Source organism: Amblyomma maculatum, chromosome 1, assembly GCF_055883805.1.
Source record: "Amblyomma maculatum isolate TAMU_Amacu chromosome 1, ASM5588380v1, whole genome shotgun sequence".
NCBI classification, from domain to species: Eukaryota; Metazoa; Arthropoda; class Arachnida; order Ixodida; family Ixodidae; genus Amblyomma; species Amblyomma maculatum.
The window spans coordinates 311,524,992-311,545,536 of record NC_139344.1 but is presented as its reverse complement, the minus strand read 5'-3'; the positions used below and the strand labels follow the sequence as shown (position 1 = coordinate 311,545,536).

Below are 20,545 nucleotides of genomic sequence, written 5' to 3'. Positions count from 1 at the left end.
GTTAGCTGTGACCATTTGAATGTGCTTGTGTGAATGCTTGCCTAACTGAATTTGAGGCACACCTGAGAAGGTTAATAATACTAACTAATGCTAGAAAGAAGCAGCCAGTGAGGAAAGGAATTATTTCACAAGCTTTATACGTTTGTTGCAGTTGGATCCCCCACACTCCCAGATGATGTTCATGAAGTGTGCCTCAATTGGATTTCTCTTCGAGCAAGCCTGGATTCTGTCATCTACGCAGCAAGGCCGTTACCTGCGTATCCTTTGACATTGCTGTGGAGGGGGGACTGTTTGTGCAGCTGCGGTTTGTCCGTAGACCTGATTATAGTCACCTTGCTTTTTACATTGCAGTAATTGTAAAGAAAGGGCAGGAACCTTTTTGAGAGGCTTGAGTCAAATCTTCATAATTTCAGCCACCTTCAAGTTTGAACTATCGATTATGCACAGTCATTTCTTCCACTTCATAAGCTCAAGCATAGAGTAAATCAAAATAAATGCATTGTCTGTTCTATCTGAAATATAGATCTTGCCACCAGAAATGGAGCTTGAGGGAGAAAACTGAGTATAATTCAGACTTGCATGATGGCTCATTTGTATATATTGCTACGAAGATGACGAAGCGGGCAGTGGCGCGGGGCGGAGCGCTCGCGCCAGGCCCGCTGGCTATTAAAGCATATTTCATCATTATGTCATCACGTCACTCTGTTTCTGTTGTGTCGCCATGTTCCATCGCTTGTCATGCCATCACGTAACATTTGGTTGGAGGTGCGGTTCATCCCCATCCTCGCCTTGCACCATTGAAGCCAACCGCATGCCTGGTCCATCTGCCGAAAGCTCGTGGAGATCGCCGCCCAGCTCTGCCCCAGCCCTTTTTGCTCAGACCCGACCAGCCGCTGTCCCCAGCCTCGTCCCCAGCCCTGACCACAACACACGATGACCAGGAAGAGCCCAAAGCCGACCCTACCGACTCCACGACCTCACGACCACTCGAGCGAAGACAGCACCCCCGCCCAAGCTGTTCGGCGTGTCCATGAGCTTCGGCAAATGGTGAAGATTGGGCTTGATGCTCCGGTACAAGCATTCTGCCCATCTTCGCAATTATTGTGGTGTCCAGCGTTTCATGTACCAATCCTGTGTTTGTGTTCATCGTCACGTCATGCATTGGATTTCTAGCAATCGATCGGGACGATCGCTCGGTGGCCCCGGGTAATGCTACAAAGATGACGAAGCGGGCAGTGGCGTGGGGCGGAGCACTCGCGCCAGGCCCGCTGGCCATTAAAGCATATTTTATCGTCATGTCATCATGTCGTTCTGTTTCTGTTGTGTCGCCGTGTTCCATCGCTTGTCATGCCATCACGTAACAATATTTTGGAATGATGGATCCAGCCTACTAAGTTGTAATGCACTGCAACGTAATAACGTATGCCCATTTTTTTAGAGTGGATTAGGTTTGGTGCGTAAAAAGAATGAAAATAAAAAAGTAGGGGAAAAAATATCTCCCAGTAGCATTGCAATGCACTGGAACTTCTGTCTATAGTAACGTTGATTGGATGAGGAAACACCTTTATTATATCAGTTTAGTTTGATAGAGTGGATGCTGTCTGGTAATTTGGCTGCCTAATAAAAAAAATTGTTGCTTTAGGAGTATCTTCCATCCTGCTCTTGTCATTTTTCATGTTGGTCAGTCTTGCAAAAGAATTGCACAAGTGTAAAGCAAGAAGGTTGACTGGGCGAGTTGGTAAACATTCATTTTAAACTAGCCTAAAGACACGACACAGAGAATAGAAGCAAGCAAGATGGGGCTGTATTAACAACTGCAGTTTTATTTAAGGAAAGAAGACGAAGACTTGCACTGAGATGTGCGCACAATACCCAAACCAGTGAAAAGGCAGAAACAATTCAAAGTCATGATCTTACTATCAAGTTATCTAAAAGAGCAAATTCCTTACTATGAAGGTTAACCGACAGCTTAGCCACATACGTGTCCTTAGCCTTAGCGATGTAAAAAGCCTCAACTATCTCCAGACAAATTTGTTTTTCATTTGCATAAACTACAGAAGTGTCGCTGAAATCGGGCGTGCAGAGAGACGGGTCGTCCTCTGATTTACATTTCCGAGACTGCACGTGCAATGCCAGATTAGAGTTCGCCTTCCCTCCTGGAGAGTTAGCGGTCCGTCCGGCGCACATTAAGACACCTGCCTCTCTGCCCGCATCGACCACATTCTGTAAGGGGTGAGCCTTGTCTTATGTGACACTGTGCACTAAAGACAATTACCAGATGTATTGTTGATCCTCCTTTTAAAGCTGGCACACAAGCCTCCTATCCTGTTTTTAGCTGTGAAGACAACATCAATATCATACTGCACTGCAAATTTCTTGAGTCCGTGCATAACACCGTGGAGTTAAGGTATGGTAGCTACCTTTTTTTGCCGTGCCACCGGGTGCGAGGGACCCTAGCGACGCCACTAATGAACAGAATGTGTCGTCAGCTTAGTCATCTGCAACAAATACTATGTGTGACCAACTTTTGGTAAGAAATATGGCATTATTGCATTATTTACCACTCAGTATACTTTCTCCAGTGTTGCTTGCAAGCGCACATTATGAGGGGGAAAAAACAACAAAAAGAACACGGTGTCTTATCTCTCATTTATTATTTCTTTATTATCTTGCTTGTCACCACGTAACAATACTGTTGGCCTGAGGCTGTTACAGGGTGGTTACAATAAAATTACAGAATAGCAGTACTGCTTTGCTCAGAGCAGGTGAGGCAAGGTGAATATGCAAGAAATGGCACAACTACAAAGCAAGAAATAAGAGAAATTCACCAGGATGTCGTTTTTCTACAGCCGCAAAATAAAACAAATATGTTACAACCAGGAACAAATGTACATTTTGAAAATAAACATACCACCATTGAATTGTTAACTACTTATTTCAAGCCACTAAACAAAAAGATTAGTCAGTCTGGATTCATGTTTATTTATAGTATTTGCTAATAGTATTAGTTCATGCTGCAGTGAGTTCCACTCTATTTTACTGGGAAAAAACGAGTGCTTATGTGTATCTATTTGTGCTGACATGGGTTGGATTTGGTCTTGATGGCTGTTTCTGACTGTTCGAGACATAGGCTTCTTTTTGTACTGTTGTGTGTCCAAGTTGAATGAATTGTGGCGAATGAGATAGAGAAATTTTAATCTGGCTATCCTTCTGCGTTGTGGGAGTGGAGATGGGTCAAGTTTTTCTAGCATTATAGTTTTGCTTTAATGCATACTGGTGCCACAGTGTCTGTATTGAGTGTTTTAAAAATTTCCTTGGACCGATAGTAATGTTTGCTCGGGACCGAAGTGCCAGTTTACGCGGTGTTGGGGGAGAACATTCTGCATCGTGTGGGTCTCTGCTGCGTGTCAGTCGTCATTGTTGTTGCTGGGGAAACATTTTGAGTTGAGTTTGCAGTTTTAGCATGGGCCACACATAATGTTATCGCCTTCAGGCGCCAAAAAATGTTTGAGCACCATTTTGTGTTCTCCACGCTTCAAATCCTCCACGCTTCAAATCACGAGTCTTGAAGAAACTGAAGCAAAACATTTATTCCTTCAATGTATTTTGTGCTGTCCCCATGCGGGGACAGAGCGCCTCAATACAGAAAAAACAATGCACACTACTAACAGAGCCTGCGATAGTGTTCTTGTGACAGCTGGCAGAAAATATGATTAATTATTTGCTGCTTTATTTATAAGCAACTCTTTAGTGTCTACTTGGCGTGAAAAAGATAAAAGCAATTGTTCTGAGCCGACACGCACAAAAAAATTTGGCATTTTTGACAGCGAATCCGGCACTTTGCTGTGCATCCCTCTTGGCGGTAGCACTGAGAGTTCGGTGTGCTGACATACTCCGGCCAGTGATTGTAGCCATCATACCTAATGGTTGCAGTCGGTAGCGAATGCGGGCTAGCCTTCTTTGCAACAGGCTCAGAGTATTCGCTGCTCGACCGACCGCGCTTTTTTGGAGGTGCTCTGTTGAACGCGATTAGGCTGTTCGCAATGTCTGTTTGGAAGGCCATCAAGTCCAAAGTACTTTTCTGTGCAAGTTCCTCTGCACTGGCGTCTCTCAGGTATTCAATCCAGCTGTTGCACAGCGCAAAAGAGAGAAAGTGAGAAATGACCCTCACCGGCCACTTTCTAGTTCTTGCTGTAAGTGGGTACAGTGACATCAAGAAGTCGAGTTTATCGACCCCTCCCATGTACGTGTTGTACTGCACAATCACTTCTGGACATACAATTTCAATATGTTCCTTTTTATGCCTCGCTCCATCGCTTGACTTTTCCAACGTTGCCAATTCCAATTTGTGTGGATGCCATGTTCACGACTCCATTATCTTGCCATCTCACAATGGCAATGTCTCCTTTCTCAGAAACCTTCTCATCCATGCTTCCCCGACCTTCTTTCTTCATTTCTTTGTCACTGTTTAAGCAGCACTTCAACAACCGGTTGGCTCGAATTGTACCGCTGGCAAGAATGCCTATTTCTTTCAGCTCCAGGAACAGTGGCACTGAGGAGAAATAATTATCCATGAAACACTTCAGGTTCTTTTTTTTTTGGCATTGTCTCGACAAGACGCATGACAGTTGATCCGCCAAGTCTGAGATGTGCATGCTGCGCACTGATCCCTGTTCCCTTACCTTGGTACAGCTCAGTCATGAGCTAAGCCATCGGCGCTGCAGCGGGCGAACACTTTCACCCCTTCCGGGTTCGGCTTTCCCTTCACAAACTGTTTTGCAGGGACACGGCCTGTGAACGGAACCATCTGCTCATCTATACTACTGGGTTCCAGCTGCAAGCACCGTGACCTGATGGCTTCTATTACAGGGCACACTTTCTAAAACTTGACCTGGCTGGCTGAGTCCCGCAGCGCGTTTGAGTCTGTAATGTGTAGCACGGCTCTTATTCTAAAAAATCGCTTTGCTGTCATGGCTTCAGCTATTGCGGGAATTCTTGTTGAGGCTTGCCAGTACATTCGAATCCGCGGAAATTTTAAAACTCCCATGAGCATGAGGATTCCACAGAAAACTTTGATTTCTTCCTCACAAGTTCCCAGCACAGTTCCATCTTTTTGGAGCACGTACATGTTAGTGAAAGTTGCAAGGTTACGAAAAAGTGTGGATGAAAAATACCGGGTAAAGTATGTCATAGGGTCCTCTGTCACTGATCCACCTTGAGGCTGGTAGGTGCAGTCAGTGTGGTTAGGTTGAAAAGCTTGGGCCACCCATTTGAATGTTGTCACCTTCTTCGACGACACATCTGGCACTTGTTTGTCCTGCGCGCTTGAAGTTCCTGGCGATGCTCCTGCACTCAGCGCAGTGCTATTTGTGGCAGAAATCTGAAACAAAACACCACATTATTTCCAAACCTCAAAAACAGAAAACGGGCATCATTACTGTATTTTGGGTATCTTCCTTGGTGTGTTCGTCATCGGAGAGATCTGCGTCTGAAATGTCGCCGTTTTGAATTCTTCGAAATAATTTTCCGCAGTGTCGTCATTCAACCTCCTCCTTTCTACGCCGTGCTTGGAAATGCCTGAAAAGATGAAATATTCTTCATGTTAGTGTGAGAGCGAGGCCGCACACTCCAAAAAGGAGCATTTGGGAACGGTGGACTTGAGGCGCCATGTCCCCAAACGGTGACGCTAACGTTCGGAAGTGCATGCAAGGCTTAATACGTTTCTAACAAGGATGACAGCGGTTGTTTCACATTCATGCGACCTTATTTTGATTAAAAAAATGCTAACGCTTCGGTCAGCCTAAATTTGCAACAGTGAAAAATGAAAGAAAACAAGGAGCACTTACTTGTAGCTCCATAGAAGGTAGTGGCATCCATGTTTCCCGCGTATTTCCGGCAGCATTTTGCTGACTTCGCGTAAGATGGCGCCACTTGTCCGTTAAGGCGGCTCAGGGGGCGTGTTCTGGCCGATTCAAAACTGCGTTCTTGCTTCGACTTTTACACAGCAGGGCGCGCGAAGTTCACGTCCCCGGACGGGGACACTGCGCCCGAAGAGGTTATTCTCGGCATTGATTTTCTGCACGATTTTGGAGTAACGGTCGATTGCGCAGCAGGTGAAATTTCTCTGTGCCGCAATATTCTGTCTGCCTTTGTAGAGGACACACCCAACCCTAGTTGCGGCGCATTGAATGTCACCAATGATATATTGTTGCCTTCTATGGCTGCAATATTTATTTATTTATTTATTGTTACCCTCAAGGTAAGAACATTACGGAGGGGAGTGGGTGGAGTACAAGAATACAAAAAATGCACAGCATAAGAAAGTATACAAGTAAAAAACGATGTCAGCATAGTTACGAATTGCGTAATATTGCCCAAGTATTATTTCGGACTCAAAAAATGTATTAGACGATATCCTTAAACAATATGTAAACAGTATTTTCGCGGAAATGTTTAATGCACGGTACTCCGAGGTGAACACAGAAAAATTAAAGCAAAAGTTATACAGTACTAGCGAAAATTTGCATGGTCGACATTACGCATGGCAGACTGGAATAATGAAAAATTAGTGATCGTTGCAATAGGACTGGGAAGGCGATTCCAGTCTTTCGATGTGCGGGGTATGAATGAGTCAAGGAAACTTCTACTATTGCATGCAGTTATGCCCACTTTGTGAATGTGGTCTATGCGAGATGATATATAAGAAGACTGAATGAGCAGTTTATTGCGTAGGTCATCATGATAAAATATCTTATGAAAAAGGCATATACGTGCGAGCTTTCGACGAGGTGTGAGAGTTAACAGGTTGAGATTAGATTTCATCGCAGATAAGCTGACAGTGCGGTGATAGTTAGAGAAGATGAAGCGAGCTTTGTTGTTCTGAGTCATTTCTAGCTGGTTGGTAAGATCATTAGTGCATGGATCCCAAACTGACGATGCGTATTCGAGTTGCGAACGAACAATGGTTTTGTAGAAGAGAAGCTTAGTGTTAGCAGGGGCTGAGTAAAAGTTCCGTTTTAAGTAGCCTAACAGGCGGTTAGCTTTGTTGACAATAAATTCGACGTGAGTTTTCCAGCTAAGGTTAGATGTGATGTGAATGCCTAGATACTTGTATGACGTTACTGATTCGAGAGCAACGTTGTTAAGATGATATGCAGGTAAGTTGCCAGTCGACCTTGACACTCGTGAGAATTTACATTTGTTAACATTTAGTGTCATTTCCTATGCATTGCACCAGGAAGAGATATTGTTAATATCAATTTGTATTGCGCGTAAGTCATCATCAGTTATTATTTCACGGAAAAGGACACAATCGTCGGCAAATAGATGAATTGATGAGGTAACGGAATCAGGGAGGTCATTAATGAATATTAAGAAGAGTAAGGGCCCTTGTGGAACACCAGAAAGGATGGGGTGTAAGCTTGAGTTAGTGCCATTAGCTGCTACAAATTGCTGACGTTCTGTTAGAAATGATTCAAGCCATTTCAGTACATTAGTATCAAGTCTTATTGTGCGCAGTTTTAGTAGCAGAAGCCGGTGGCAAACCTTATCAAACGCCTTAGCGAAATTTAAAAAGATGCAATGTGCAGTTGAATGACGATCAAGAATTGTATGCAGCCTGTGGGTAAAAAGGACAAGTTGTGTTTTGCACGAATATGACTTGTGAAAACCATGTTGTGCATGATGAAAAAACGAGTTAGATTCTAAAAAGTTTACTATGTGTGAAAAAAGGATATGTTCGAGAATCTTACACGGGATACTGGTAATTGAAATAGGGTGATAGTTATTAGGTGAATGTTTGTTTCCAGATTTATGTACTAGAATCACTTTCCCTATTTTCCAGTCTGCCGGCATTGTACTATGCTCAAGAGATTGCTGGAATACTTTAGACAGAATAATCGAGGAATATATTCTCGTGCTTTTTAAAAACTTTGAGTTTATGCAGTCAGTTCTGGCAGCTGAAAAAGATTTCAGGCCTTCAATAATTTTGGCGATTCCATCGGGGTTGATAGTGAGAGTACATTGGCAGATAATTATAAGCGCGACAAAAAGGCATGTTGTTAGACAGGGATTTATTGAAGAAACTGGAGAAAACATTGTTAAATATTGATGAGCATTCACTGTCAGGAATAGGTTCGTCGTAGGAGCTTGTTAGAGTGATTTTAGACCTATCCGCCGTATTAACAACTTTCCAAAATTTTCTAGGATTTGCTAGCAGCATATCCGGTAAAGCCTTTGTGAGAAACATTTTTTTTTTGCATTTTTAATGGCTGAAATATAAGCATCAGTTGCGGCTCAATATGATGACCAGCGAAACTGGCTGTGTGAGGTTTTAGCTAGCCGGTATAAGCGTTTCTTTCGGTTAGATAGCCGCCTATTGTGCGAGTTATACGAATGGGATATTTCGAATAGGAATGAAACTGTTAGTAAGATCAGCAACCTTTTTCTTGAACAATGTCCAGTTAGCTTCAACGGGGCGTAGCTCAAAGCCTTCTAGGAGCTTCGTTAGAAAGAGGCTAAGCTCGTGGTTGATTTGGTTAAAATCAGCGCGATTGTAATTACGCAGTGTTTTAGTAGTCTTTGATCTTTTCTGTTTGGAGATGGTAATGTGAAAATTTAATGCAAGATAATCACTCAAACCTGGTAAGAATGTTATTTCTGAGCATAATTCAGGGCTTGAACAAACAACTGGATCCAGTATATTAGCTGTGGTACCTGTTATGCGTGTTGGTTGTGTGACAATCTGCGCGAGGTTAAAACACGAACACAAGTCTACAAATTCTTTAGAAGTCGAGGAACTGGAATTTATAGGATTAGCGCCATCCAGCCAGTTAATTTCAGGAAAATTAAAATCACTCAGTAAAAATATAGGTGTTTTCGGGAATCGCGTCGTTACAATGTTAATGGTGTCGTGAAGCTCCGAGACAAATGTCGGTGATGAGTTCGGAGCGCGATAACAAGCTCCTAATATAACATGACGGTGGGTTACTTTTAGATGTACCCATACAATTTCCAAAAACGTAGTGATGTTAAGAGCGAAAGATTCGATGTGTTTGTCAACGGCTATGAGGACGCCACCACCTTGCCTTGCGCTCCTATCGCATCGATAGAATTGAAATTTGTTAGGTGAGTCAAGAATTTTACTGTCGCGAATGTGCCCATGAAGCCATGTCTCGGTTAGTACTATAATATCAGCGGAACAAGAGTCAGCAAGAGACAAAAGTTCAGTACATTTTATGATTGCGCTTCTTATGTTAGTGAACAAGACAGACACGTGTGTTGGTGGGGAGCTGCAGCCACTACCCCTCTGTAAACGTTAATCGGATGACGATGCATTTTGCTGCTCAGAAGGCGACTGCGCTGAACTAGTAACCGGCCATGAGAGACAGTTTGCTTTGACGTAGTGTGGGTTAAATCTGATATGTTGTCTGTGATAGGATCGCATGTAAAGCACTTGTTGTCGATAACTAGCTTATTGTACATGAGCTTGAAGAATGGCGAGACGGGTAGGGATTTAGCATATTCGATTAATCTCTTTCTGGCTTGGCATGTGGCTGGGGAAAAATTTTCTGTTATACTAATATTGTTATCTTTTCGCTTTGCTTTTGCGTGCAAAACTTTTTCTTTGGTCTTTTAATTCATGAATTTCACTATAACGGGGCGGTTTCTGGAAGGGTTGTGTTGCCTGATTCTGTACGCTCGCTGAATGTTCGATAAAGCTATCTCGTTATCGAGCAGGTTCAGCACTTTCTCTTCGGTCTGCTGCCATGTCTCATTTTCATCCGCAATTCCGTGGAATAACAAGTTATCGCGCCGACTTCTCCAGTTCGCTCAAACGCACTTGCAAAAACTCATTTTGCTTGCGAAGATCGCTGATTATGTGTTCCATATTTTCTTTAAGATTGTCTATTTCTTCTACTTTTCGTTCAGCGTGCGCAAGCCTGCTGCCTATGTCCCCGAGAACCAGTCCAATATTTTCCTGATCTTGACGGATTTCTTCAACGCTTTGTTTTAGCTCCTGATTACTGGTGGTCATTGAAGCCGACTGCTCCTGCAGAAGCCTGAGGATGTGCAGTATCTCGTCGTTTTGGGAAGTCGTTGCTTTAGTTATAGGCACGCATGGTTCTACTTTGTCCGCGGAGCTTTCAATTGCGCTAGCGGATCCTTTATTTTGAGCACTGCGTGTTAAGAGGGGAGGGCCGGGATTTTCTTCAAAATCTCCTGACATCAGTAATAAAAAACTATTGTTTAGGCACTCGGACAATATTTCAAAGCAAACCCGTGGGCACGGGAACAGCAACAAGGAGCGATTGTTGTGCTTTTGTGCGTGTATAGAAAGACAGTTACGCACCTGTAGCAGTAGAATAGGTTGTCTGTCAGACATGGCTAAAGCTGTGTTGTCCGCGTGCCCACTGAAGAGCGCAGGCAGGGCGTTGCTGTATCTATATCAGGTGCTGCGGAGCATGTCGATGATGCGGTTAGGCCACGTGATGCAAGAGGCACCGGCTATTTTCAGCAGCGCCTCCGTGTCTTTTGACAGCGCAGGGGTGTAGGCCTGTAGTGGAACGGGGCAAACTGCAGGAACAGGGCGAGCCGCAGGGACGGGGCAAGGCGCATGGACAGGATAAGCTGCAGGAATGGTGCCGATGAAGCAGTTGGGCTGAGATTCACCACCGTGCTGAGAACCACAGTGCACCAGGACGGAAAGCAGGACCTGTAGCAGTAGAATAGGTTGTCTGTCAGACATGGCTGAAGCCGTGCTGTCCGCGTGCCCACTGAAGAGCGCAGGGCATTGCTGTATCTTTATATCGGGCGCTGCGGAGCATGTCGATGATGATGCGGTTCGCCACGCAATGCAAGAGGCACCGGCTATTTTCAGCAGCGCCTCCGTGTCTTTTGGCAGCGCAGGGGTGTAGGCCTGTAGTGGAACGGGGCAAACTGCAGGAACAGGGCGAGCCGCAGGGACGGGGCAAGGCGCATGGACAGGATAAGCCGCAGGAATGGGGCCGATGAAGCAGTTGGGCTGAGATTCACCACCGTGCTGAGAACCACAGTGCACCAGAATGGAAAGCAGGACCTGTAGCAGTAGAATAGGTTGTCTGTCAGACATGGCTGAAGCCGTGCTGTCCGCGTGCCCACTGAAGAGCGCAGGGCTTTGCTGTATCTTTATATCAGGCGCTGCGGAGCATCTCGATGATGATGCGGTTCGCCACGCGATGCAAGAGGCACTGGCTATTTCCAGCAGCGCCTCCGTGTCTTTTGGCAGCGCAGGGGTGTAGGCCTGTAGTGGAACGGGGCAAACTGCAAGAACAGGGCGAGCCGCAGGGACGGAGCAAGGCGCATGAACAAGATAAGCCGCAGGAATGGTGCCGATGAAGCAGTTGGGCTGAGATTCACCACCGTGCTGAGAACCGCAGTGCACCAGGACGGAAAACAGGACCTGTAGCTGTAGAATAGGTTGTCTGTCAGACATGGCTGAAGCCGTGCTGTCCGCCTGCCCTTTGAGGAGTGCAGGGCGTTGCTGTATCTTTATATCAGGCGCTGCGGAGCATCTCGATGAGGATGCGGTTCGCCACGCGATGCAAGAGGCACTGGCTATTTCCAGCAGCGCCTCCGTGTCTTTTGGCAGCGCAGGGACGGGGCAAGGCGCATGGACAAGATAAGCCGCAGGAATGGAGCCGATGAAGCAGTTGGGCTGAGATTCACCACCGTGCTGAGAACCGCAGTGCACCAGGACGGAAAACAGGACCTGTAGCTGTAGAATAGGTTGTCTGTCAGACATGGCTGATACCGTGCTGTCCGCGTGCCCTTTGAAGAGTGCAGGGCGTTGCTGTATCTTTATATCAGGTTCACAGCTCTGCCGAGCAAGCAGGCACCCACTCTGTGTTTGTTGAAGCTGATATGAACGCCACAGTGAAAAATTTACCTGTGGTCCGTGCCATCGTCGAGGTCGTAGATGATTGTGAACATTTCGTCGGAACCTGTTTGTTTACCATCAGGCCTCAAGTTCGCTACATTTGACGACTATGACTTCCTTACTACTTGGTCCTTGTCTCCGGATCCTCACCCGCAAGTGGATGCTGACTACAGCACGTATATAAACTGGATGATAACCAAATCCCTTTCATCGTCCGACCAGCAAGACTTGTATGAAGTTCTGGCACCTTACGCATCTGTGTTCAACTTTTTCCAAAAACCTAATTTTTTTGCCACCGCAGTCACGTATGTCACATAAAATCAGCACTGGTGATGCAATCTCAATAAGGCAGAAGCCCTACCCATACAGTGGGGTGACATTCCGATAGAGGCAATGGGGCGGAAGAATCACTGGCAACACTATTGTGATTTTTTTTTTTTTTTGCGGTGAACGCTCGCATCACTAAAATCCATGCAAACCCGCCTGAGACTAGAACAAGATATTTAATTCATTAATGACATATTTTGCCATTATTAGCACTGGAAAAATTATTAGCAATGTGTGCGACCGGTAACCGTAACCTTCTACTCTGTGGGGACTGCAGATGTGTCGACACTTCGAGCAGGCCAAGCACCAACGCATTGCACACCCCTTTGACCGGCTCCCCAACACTACTGTTAGCTCCACATACGGGGATCTGCCAACACTAAAGCAGCCTTCAAACCCTCAGAACTTGACTTACATTGTGCGCCGTGAACTAGAAGCCCTTGCTCCTGCTACATCCAACCTTGCCACAATATCTCTTATTCAGGCCGTTGTCCGCCAGGAGGTTGCTAACTTGGGCACAGCCACACCGTGGAACACCAGAGTTCGAGCTCCGCCCCTTCCATAATCGTTGCCATTACGCCCCGCGACACCTTCACACAATGTTACCGATACCGCAGTCCTGATGAGTGGCATACCCCTGACGATCGGCCGATCTCTTTCACGTGCTTGCATGTAGGCCGCATCTCTCGCCACAGCCGCAGCTGCTGATCCTCATCACCCTGACCTTTCCCCTACATTTACCGCTACTCCGACTATTGCCTCCACTGTTTCTCACTTTCCCTGCTGTTGCCATTCGCCTCTTCTTCGCTGCAGTTCCTCACTATCCTCTGTCGGCCGCTTCACGGGAAACTAAGCAGTACAGCTCCTAGAGGTGACGCTGCATTGGTACCCCGACCTGGAAATTCTCTGCTGCCCGTTGCTTCGCCCTGTAATATTCTTGATATCTTTGCGGATGGTTTTCCTATCTCTCCCCCTTTGATACTGGCGCCCAAGTCTTGGTCCTCAGCTCATTTTTTTTGTCGCCTGAAAAACGTGCAGACACCAGCCACTTTGCCCACTGTTCATGTTGCCAATGGTAGTGCTGCTGCCGTCACTGGCCTCTGCACTGCCCGAGTCAACAGTGCTGGTAAAACATCCTTGTTTTGTTTGCTGTCCTCAACCAGTACCATCACAATATGATCCTTGCTTTTGACAGCGGCCCACCCTGCCCTTATCGACTGCTCCAGTGGCCTCCAATGACTGGACCTTCCTGTCTGCTGAGATCGCCCTCACTCTACACCTCGCCTTCACTCCACCTAGTTTGCTCGCCTGCCCCCCCGACTCTACTGTTTACCTACCTCTGTCACCTTTCCCGCCAGTGCCTGACGGTGACTATGTTGCTTGCCCCATCACCGAGGTCTTTCTTCACTGCAATGTCGTTCTTCCGCATCTCATTGTGCACGCCACCCAGAATAGCATTTACCTTCCTGTCCTGAACTTCAGTCTGTTGCCCCAAGTTCTCCTAAAAGGAATATCCCTTGCTACCTTCTCCCCTCTCACAGACTGCACTGTCTCTGCTCTCACTCCTGGCCCCCGTTCAACTGTCTCTCAAACACACGAATTCCCCACCTCCATTACAGAACCTATTTCCGTGATGATTGCCTTCAACGTCAGCCCTGAGCACTCTCGGAATCTTCACAACGGTTTGTTGTCCTTTACCGATATTTTTTTACTTTGCCAGCAGTTGTCTGCATCAAACATCAGTTGTGACTCACTGTATTGACGCCGGTGATGCAATATCTATACATCGGAGGCCTTATCGTGTGTCCCTTTCAGAGCTCAAAGTCATCCAGCAAGAGATCGACAGGGCGGCCAACAGTGTCATCAATTCTTCAAACAGCCCCTGGGCACCTCCTGTCATGCTCGTTAAAAAAAAAAAAACAGTTGGCAATTTTGCATCGACTATCGACATCTGAACAAGATCACAAAGAAGGACTTCTACCTGCTTCCACGAATAGACGATGCCTTAGATTATTTACATGAAGCTTACTACTTTTCCTTCATCAACCTCCGTAGTATTGCTTTTGTCACTCCCGACGGACTTTACCAATTTAAGGCAATGCCTTTTGGACTTTGTAATGACCCTGCCACATTTGAACGGATGATGGATTCCTTACTCCACGGCTTCAAGTAGTGGACTACTTGTTTATGCTACTTGGATGACGTGATTGTTTTCTCGCCCTCGTTTGAAAGTCACCTTCGTCGCTTCTCGTCCATCTTGGCACATTTTCGCCGTGCTGGATGCTGATGATTTTCCTTGGGTTCTTTTTTTGCTTTGGTTTGTGGACAAGATCTTGTAGCTGGGACAGTTGTCTTGGCAGGCAGGCTTGTGTTTGCAGTGGCAGCAATGCTTGAGAAACTACCATGTAACATTACTTACACTGTATTGGTGCTTGTATGGTTTTTCATTAAGACTTCAACCAATCTGGCTGATGTACGGGTTTCCACAAGGTAGATCCAATCTGCATTTAACGATAGGTTGCTGGTGCGTTATTCTGCATCCACATTCCTTTTCTGGCTGGGTCATTTTACAGAGCCCTCCAAGTTTCCACAGTTAGTCTTGCAAGGCGTGCGTGTAGTGTGCTATGTCAGAGCATGTTAATGAATCCCTCGTGATCGAAATTCTTCCGGAGCCCTCCACTATGGCATCCTTGATAGCCTGAGTAGCTTTGGAGCTGTAAACCCTATACACCAAACCAAACCTTGTGGTTACCAATGACAGAAATGGCTAGGAGAAAGGTCATACATATGAAAGAAGAAAAACTTTAATAGTACAATTGGTACACCTTGCACCTGCGTTGGGCTTGCAGTTTCCAGCTGTACACTGGAACAGGTTTGTTTGTTTGCTTATTTGTTTGTTTTGTTTGTTTGTTTGTTTGTTTGTCCGTACATGTTATAAGAAGCTGCAGTGCCACCTTGTGATGCATTGCAGCATAACCCCCCATTTCTGGCCATGCAGTGCAATAAGCTGTTTGTTCTAAGAACTAGGTGGCAAGCTGCTTGGGCAAATGAAGGAAACAACAAGCTGCATTCTGTAAAGCTCTTTTTAGGGGAATGGAAATATAGAAATTGTGCCGACACCAAGAATATTTTATCGAAGTAATTTTATGTCATCTATGCATAGGACACACGCACATCACTCATAATTTTCTCTTGACAAAAAAAGACAAGCAAGTGTTTGAAATGTGCGGTAATGAGCTCACAATCGATCGCATTTTAATCTCATGCCCGTGACGATGATTTTAAGAAAATCTTTCACTGTATTTTATAATGAACACTTTCCATTTCATCCTGCGTTGCTTTTAGGCAAACAAACATTTGTCGATTTTTCTCTTGTTTGTACATTTCTCAAGAAAACCAATGTTTTAAATCAAATATGAATACCATAACTCTAAGCATTTCGCATAACAAATCATCTAACCTTGTGTTTGGCGCATCATAGCCATAGTTTTATGGCGCTTATGCGCAAAGGCAACCAAGTAATATGCTGTGTATGCACCTGTGCGGCATAATTACATTTCTACCATTGCGAAGTGTAGAGGCTCACTGTTTTGGTCAGCCCCAACCTTTTGTTATTTATTAATGCGTAAGCATTAAATGGGTATGTCAGCAGGTTCGTGTCATCACGAGTATGTTCGCACGATTACGTCTGAATGAAAGAAGTTATAAGAAAAGGAGGTATAAGATGAAAACAATTTCACTGGGTAAAAAATTTGGAGCATGTGGGTTAACTAGGTATACATTTAAGTCAATCTGACATCGAAATAGGTGGGAGGGGTAATGGTGACATCTAAATAGGGTCACGTGATACTCATCTTCAGCTGGTGGGAAATTTGAAACGTTTGAATGTTTGCGAGCTGGAAAGGACATGATTTGCATCACAAATGGGTGGAATGGTTAGAAAGTGTGTAAAGAGAGGTAATCAACCAACCGCAGTCTGTAAAGTTTCAAGAGCGCTGCAAAATCTGCAGTGGAGAAATGTGAAAGCTTGAGCGTTGCTGCTGCACAAGGTACACTGCGCACCCCTTGTCGAACACAACCAGCGTTGAACACATCGTAGTTCATTGGCGTTCTATAATTGGTTTACAGGAAGGAAATGCGCAGTATCTGTCACTCGTGGAATCTCGCAGTCACATCTCTCAGACAACACAGCAACGCTCAGGCTTACACATTTCTCCAGTGCAGATTCTGTAGTGTTCTCGGAAATTTATTTACAAAACAAATACTGCTGTCTCTTTCTTTGGAGAGACAGCTGGGGCGGGTTACAAGTCACATGAGTATAAATTTGTCAAGTAACATTGTCAGGCAATTCTGTCTGAAATAGATTAGTCGGCAGTGAACACTCGGAGCCATCTAAGGCATTCCATAACGTCTGTTGTGAAAAAAAACATTTATTGATAGATTACAGTGTGCAGATTGCATTTGTTTTTAATAACCCGACTGAAACTGTATTTCTGTAAAAAATACTTTTCATACTTAGTGTATGTTCTTTATTCAACACTATTTGGAAGCGCTGTTTTGCCATGTTGCTGTATAATTTTGTATAGTTATCTGCTGCGCCAAAGTTTCCAAGTTTTTGTATGGTGGTGCAGCCCTTCGTCAAGCCATTGCTAGGCTTTTGGCTTGGCTTAACGAAGTAATTGTATGGAAATTGACTGCACAGGGGAGCAACATTTTAATGCCATAGCGTTAAAGGGAACATTATGCCGAAAATCTGGCATTGGTATTGTAAGTATCACGGGCATGGCGCTGGCAGGTAGTAGTTTGCAGCTGAGTCTTAGATAGTTTGTGCAACTTACCACATGATATGAAGAATCAACCTGCCAGTGCTACTCCTGGGTTATGCTGGTCGGTTGGAGGCCATCGCATCATACCCTCAAAGATGATGAGATAGGAGAGCTGCATATTCACATGAGTGCCTCCACTCTAGTCTAGTTGGTCTCTTTGAACCTTTTACTTTGCGGAGCAGCAATGCTTTTCCAGCTATTGCCTCCTTTACATTTTGATACAGACATCCTGATGGACATAATGGAGAAAGTTTCAAGTGGAGTGATCAGGTACCTATGCATTGGCATTGTTCATGATGCTCCTTTCCTTATTGGATACTGTCTCATTGATGTGCTTGGCAGTGTGTAAAGCTTACACGCTTACAGTAGCACATCGTGCCAAGAGAATGCATCACCCTATTTTTCTTTAATGCTGTGAAGATAGATAAAAATGCCTATTCTCCTTGCATTTTCATTTTGTAGTAGCTAAGAGGGTGTTGACAATGCCAACTTTTAAGTAAGCTGCTCTGACCCAACCCGCTGTGACAGAGAAAGAAAGGGCTTAGCAATACAGTGCTGCTTTATTTTCTCATCTGTGTCCGCTGCTGGCCTATTCCAGAGCTGCCCCTTTTTGTGGTACTTGTGTGGTGCTGAAGGGCATGGTGAAATTTAATGTGGTGGTGTGTGCTCTGTTCTGCTGTCATTGTACCGGTCCGTGTAGAAAGCAGTCTGCAGTGTTGTTTTTGCCTCTTTGCAGGCCGCATGTCCACCACACGGTTCCTTTCGAGGCTGTGCCCGATGTCCTCCAAAACCTCACTGGGAAAAGATTGGGCAAAGTAGTGATGAAGATGAAGTGAATGGCCAGCAGCGCTGCAGAAAGCGGCGCATTCCTTTCCAGTTACTTTAGGGCATCATTATGCCCTTTCTCTCTGGTAGCTAGTAGCTGCACCGTTGCCTCTAGTGCAGAGTTCCTTCTATGGTGCACGCATGCTTATGTGCATGTGATTTATGGTCCACCCTGGTTATAGTACCACATCTAGCTGCTGGTAGCTGCTGATGGTTGGCCATCTTTTGGCGCTGGTAAACATTAGATGTATATGTGCAACAAGCCAGCAATATGCACACCTTAACTTGCTCATTTGTGTAGCACGTGCTGCTGAGAAAGAAGGCTGTGGTAGTGTTATCTCCTTGCACTAGGTGTAGACATTTTTTTCCCCTCTTTCCGTCTTATGCACACTGTGAAAATGCAGTTCTTTCTCTTTGCAGTTTTTATGTTTTAGGCACTTCTGTGGCTAGTCATTGGACATTTGTGGATTTGACTGGTGTCGCTATGAGCGAATATGCAGATTTGATGATGGGCCCTTGCGGCTTCAGAATACATGGATTGTGTGCTTAGAAGGACTGACAGCATCTGCTTTTGCATTTATCAACCTTGAAAAGTATGGAGAATAAGTATTACTAAATTTGTGCTCAGTGCACAGCTTGCAGTCTCCAAACATGTGTGGCAATTCTGACTGTTGCGTGTGTGTATATAACAGCCCAATATCCACACTGTAAACTGGTAGTGACTTGTTTGTGTTTGCTGCTTGCGCAAGCATAGACAGTAATGGTGCGAGACATAGTTTTATTTCTGAATTCATTTTGCATTCTCTGTGGGATGTGAATAAAGGCCATGTGTGCGGGTTACTAAGTATCACATTTTCCAGCTGTAAGATGTGTTGTTCCAGTTGTTCTAAAAGCAGAACTGAAGTGATGTGGCCTGCATGCATTTCCTTAGGGCAGGGATTCTCAGTTCTAGCATTGAAAAGCGCTTTCAGACGGGGAACCCTGCATGCCTTGGTTTGCCTCCTAACATGCAACATGCCTCTTATAATGATATTCCTAGATTCACTTAATTAATGGATGCTTCCCACTGTGGTGTTTAGGGTGGATGGAGGCACACATGTGCTGTGCGATCTCAATGCAAAGATCCCCAGATGGCCAAAATTAATCGGATGCCCTCCACTGTGATGTCCCTCGAGTCCCACTAAGTGATGACTGTCTGTGCAGTCAAGGTGGCCTTCTGTGAGAAAGGGATGAAGAAAGAACGCAGCTAGAAAACATGCTGTGTGAGATTAACCGTGTGATTTTGGTCCCATTACAAAGAGGAAAGCTGGGGCAGGGTTCCCAAGGAAATCTGCACGCCTTGAGAGGTACCAAGGAGAGAGTTACATTGCACAAGTTGTGGCAGCCTCCAATACAAGGTTACCATTTTCATTGTTTGCAACCTGGTTGGTCAATGTTACATGAACCATCATGTGTTGCATTTGAGGCAGTGCACTGAGAACATGCCAGTGACATGAGTCTGCCCACAAGTTGCCTTCCTACTAATCTTAAAAACGGCATGTGTTAAAAATTGTGTGCACTGTACATCTTTGATAACGATCTGGATAGGTAGATGCAGTTTCTGTTCACTGCCTCGGCACTACAATAACCTCTTATCTGAAAATGCAGCCATACAGAAGGAGATTTTCTTTATATGCAGGTGCAACTAATGGGCTGGAAAATCTGGTAATTATAACCGTGGCTATGGAATATTTTGTGCGTGTCTACTTGTATATATGCAGACCAAAGACCCCACCCTCAATAGAGCCACTAAAATTAATGCCTTGTAAATTTCATAACATTCCATCTTGTAGAACCACTTTTTGTGCCCCGTCGTCATTCAGAGTTATTTGATGAAGAATCTGCATTATGAAGTGCAGGTTTGTAAGCCACTTTTCAATTATCCACAGCTGCATACCAATTCAGGTGGCGCAGTGTTTTGATTAAGGTTCATTATTCGGTTGCTAATTATGTATTGACTTCTTTTGTGAGCTTTTCTTCTTGTTTTCTTCACACACTGTGCAGTGAGCAATATATTGGCAGTGATGTGTGCATAGTCTATTGTTGTCTTTTCTCCTATAACTGACAAGTTGCAAGTGCTACCACAGTGCACTGTTGTGATTGGCATCCTGCAGTTTCAAGCCAGTCTAGTCTGCTGTGGTTTGCATTGCTAATGCTGCACTGATGCTGCTCGCATTCTTTAAGGTAATGCAGTTGAACTTTATTTATGGGAGATGCCTTTTGTGTGGCTTTTTTTGTTGTTGTTGTTAGATTTGGAAGTAAACAAAGCAACTGTCTTTCTATACGTGCAGATGGAATTGTTAATGTTTAAAACCTAAACTTGGACAAGAAATTACAGGTTGCTTGTAGAAGTTGCAAGCAGAAATTGTGAATGACTTTCTGGTGTTCTGAATTAGTATGTTTTGCAAAGAACGCGCCATTTCTCTTTGTTACCATAGTGCACTAAACAGTGGCACAGTATAGACATTTTCTTCACACACACAGTAGGTTAATTTTTTGGCATACCTGCTCTCAAGCTTGCATGACCTGTCATGCATCCGTCCATGCTATTTGCAATTTGTAGCAGTCTCCCTTTTGAAGATAGTTCTTTGTTCAGTAGAGTTGAAAGTTT

The 20,545-nt window shown here is 44.8% G+C and overlaps 1 protein-coding gene across 2 annotated transcripts in view; it reads left to right on the top strand.

The window, feature by feature from the left end:
- LOC146207092 (ferry endosomal RAB5 effector complex subunit 4-like) overlaps nt 1-20,306 on the top strand; it is a 50,118-nt gene extending 29,812 nt beyond the window's left edge. For both annotated transcript variants that reach the window (XM_084598618.1, XM_084598538.1), the window contains 3 exons: nt 152-257; nt 17,295-17,340; nt 17,807-20,306. In XM_084598618.1, the coding sequence (XP_084454744.1) occupies nt 152-257; nt 17,295-17,340; nt 17,807-17,906 (252 nt within the window). In that variant the 3' untranslated portion in view covers nt 17,907-20,306. The remainder of the gene's footprint in view (nt 1-151; nt 258-17,294; nt 17,341-17,806) is intronic.
- The last annotated feature ends 239 nt before the right edge of the window (nt 20,307-20,545 follow it).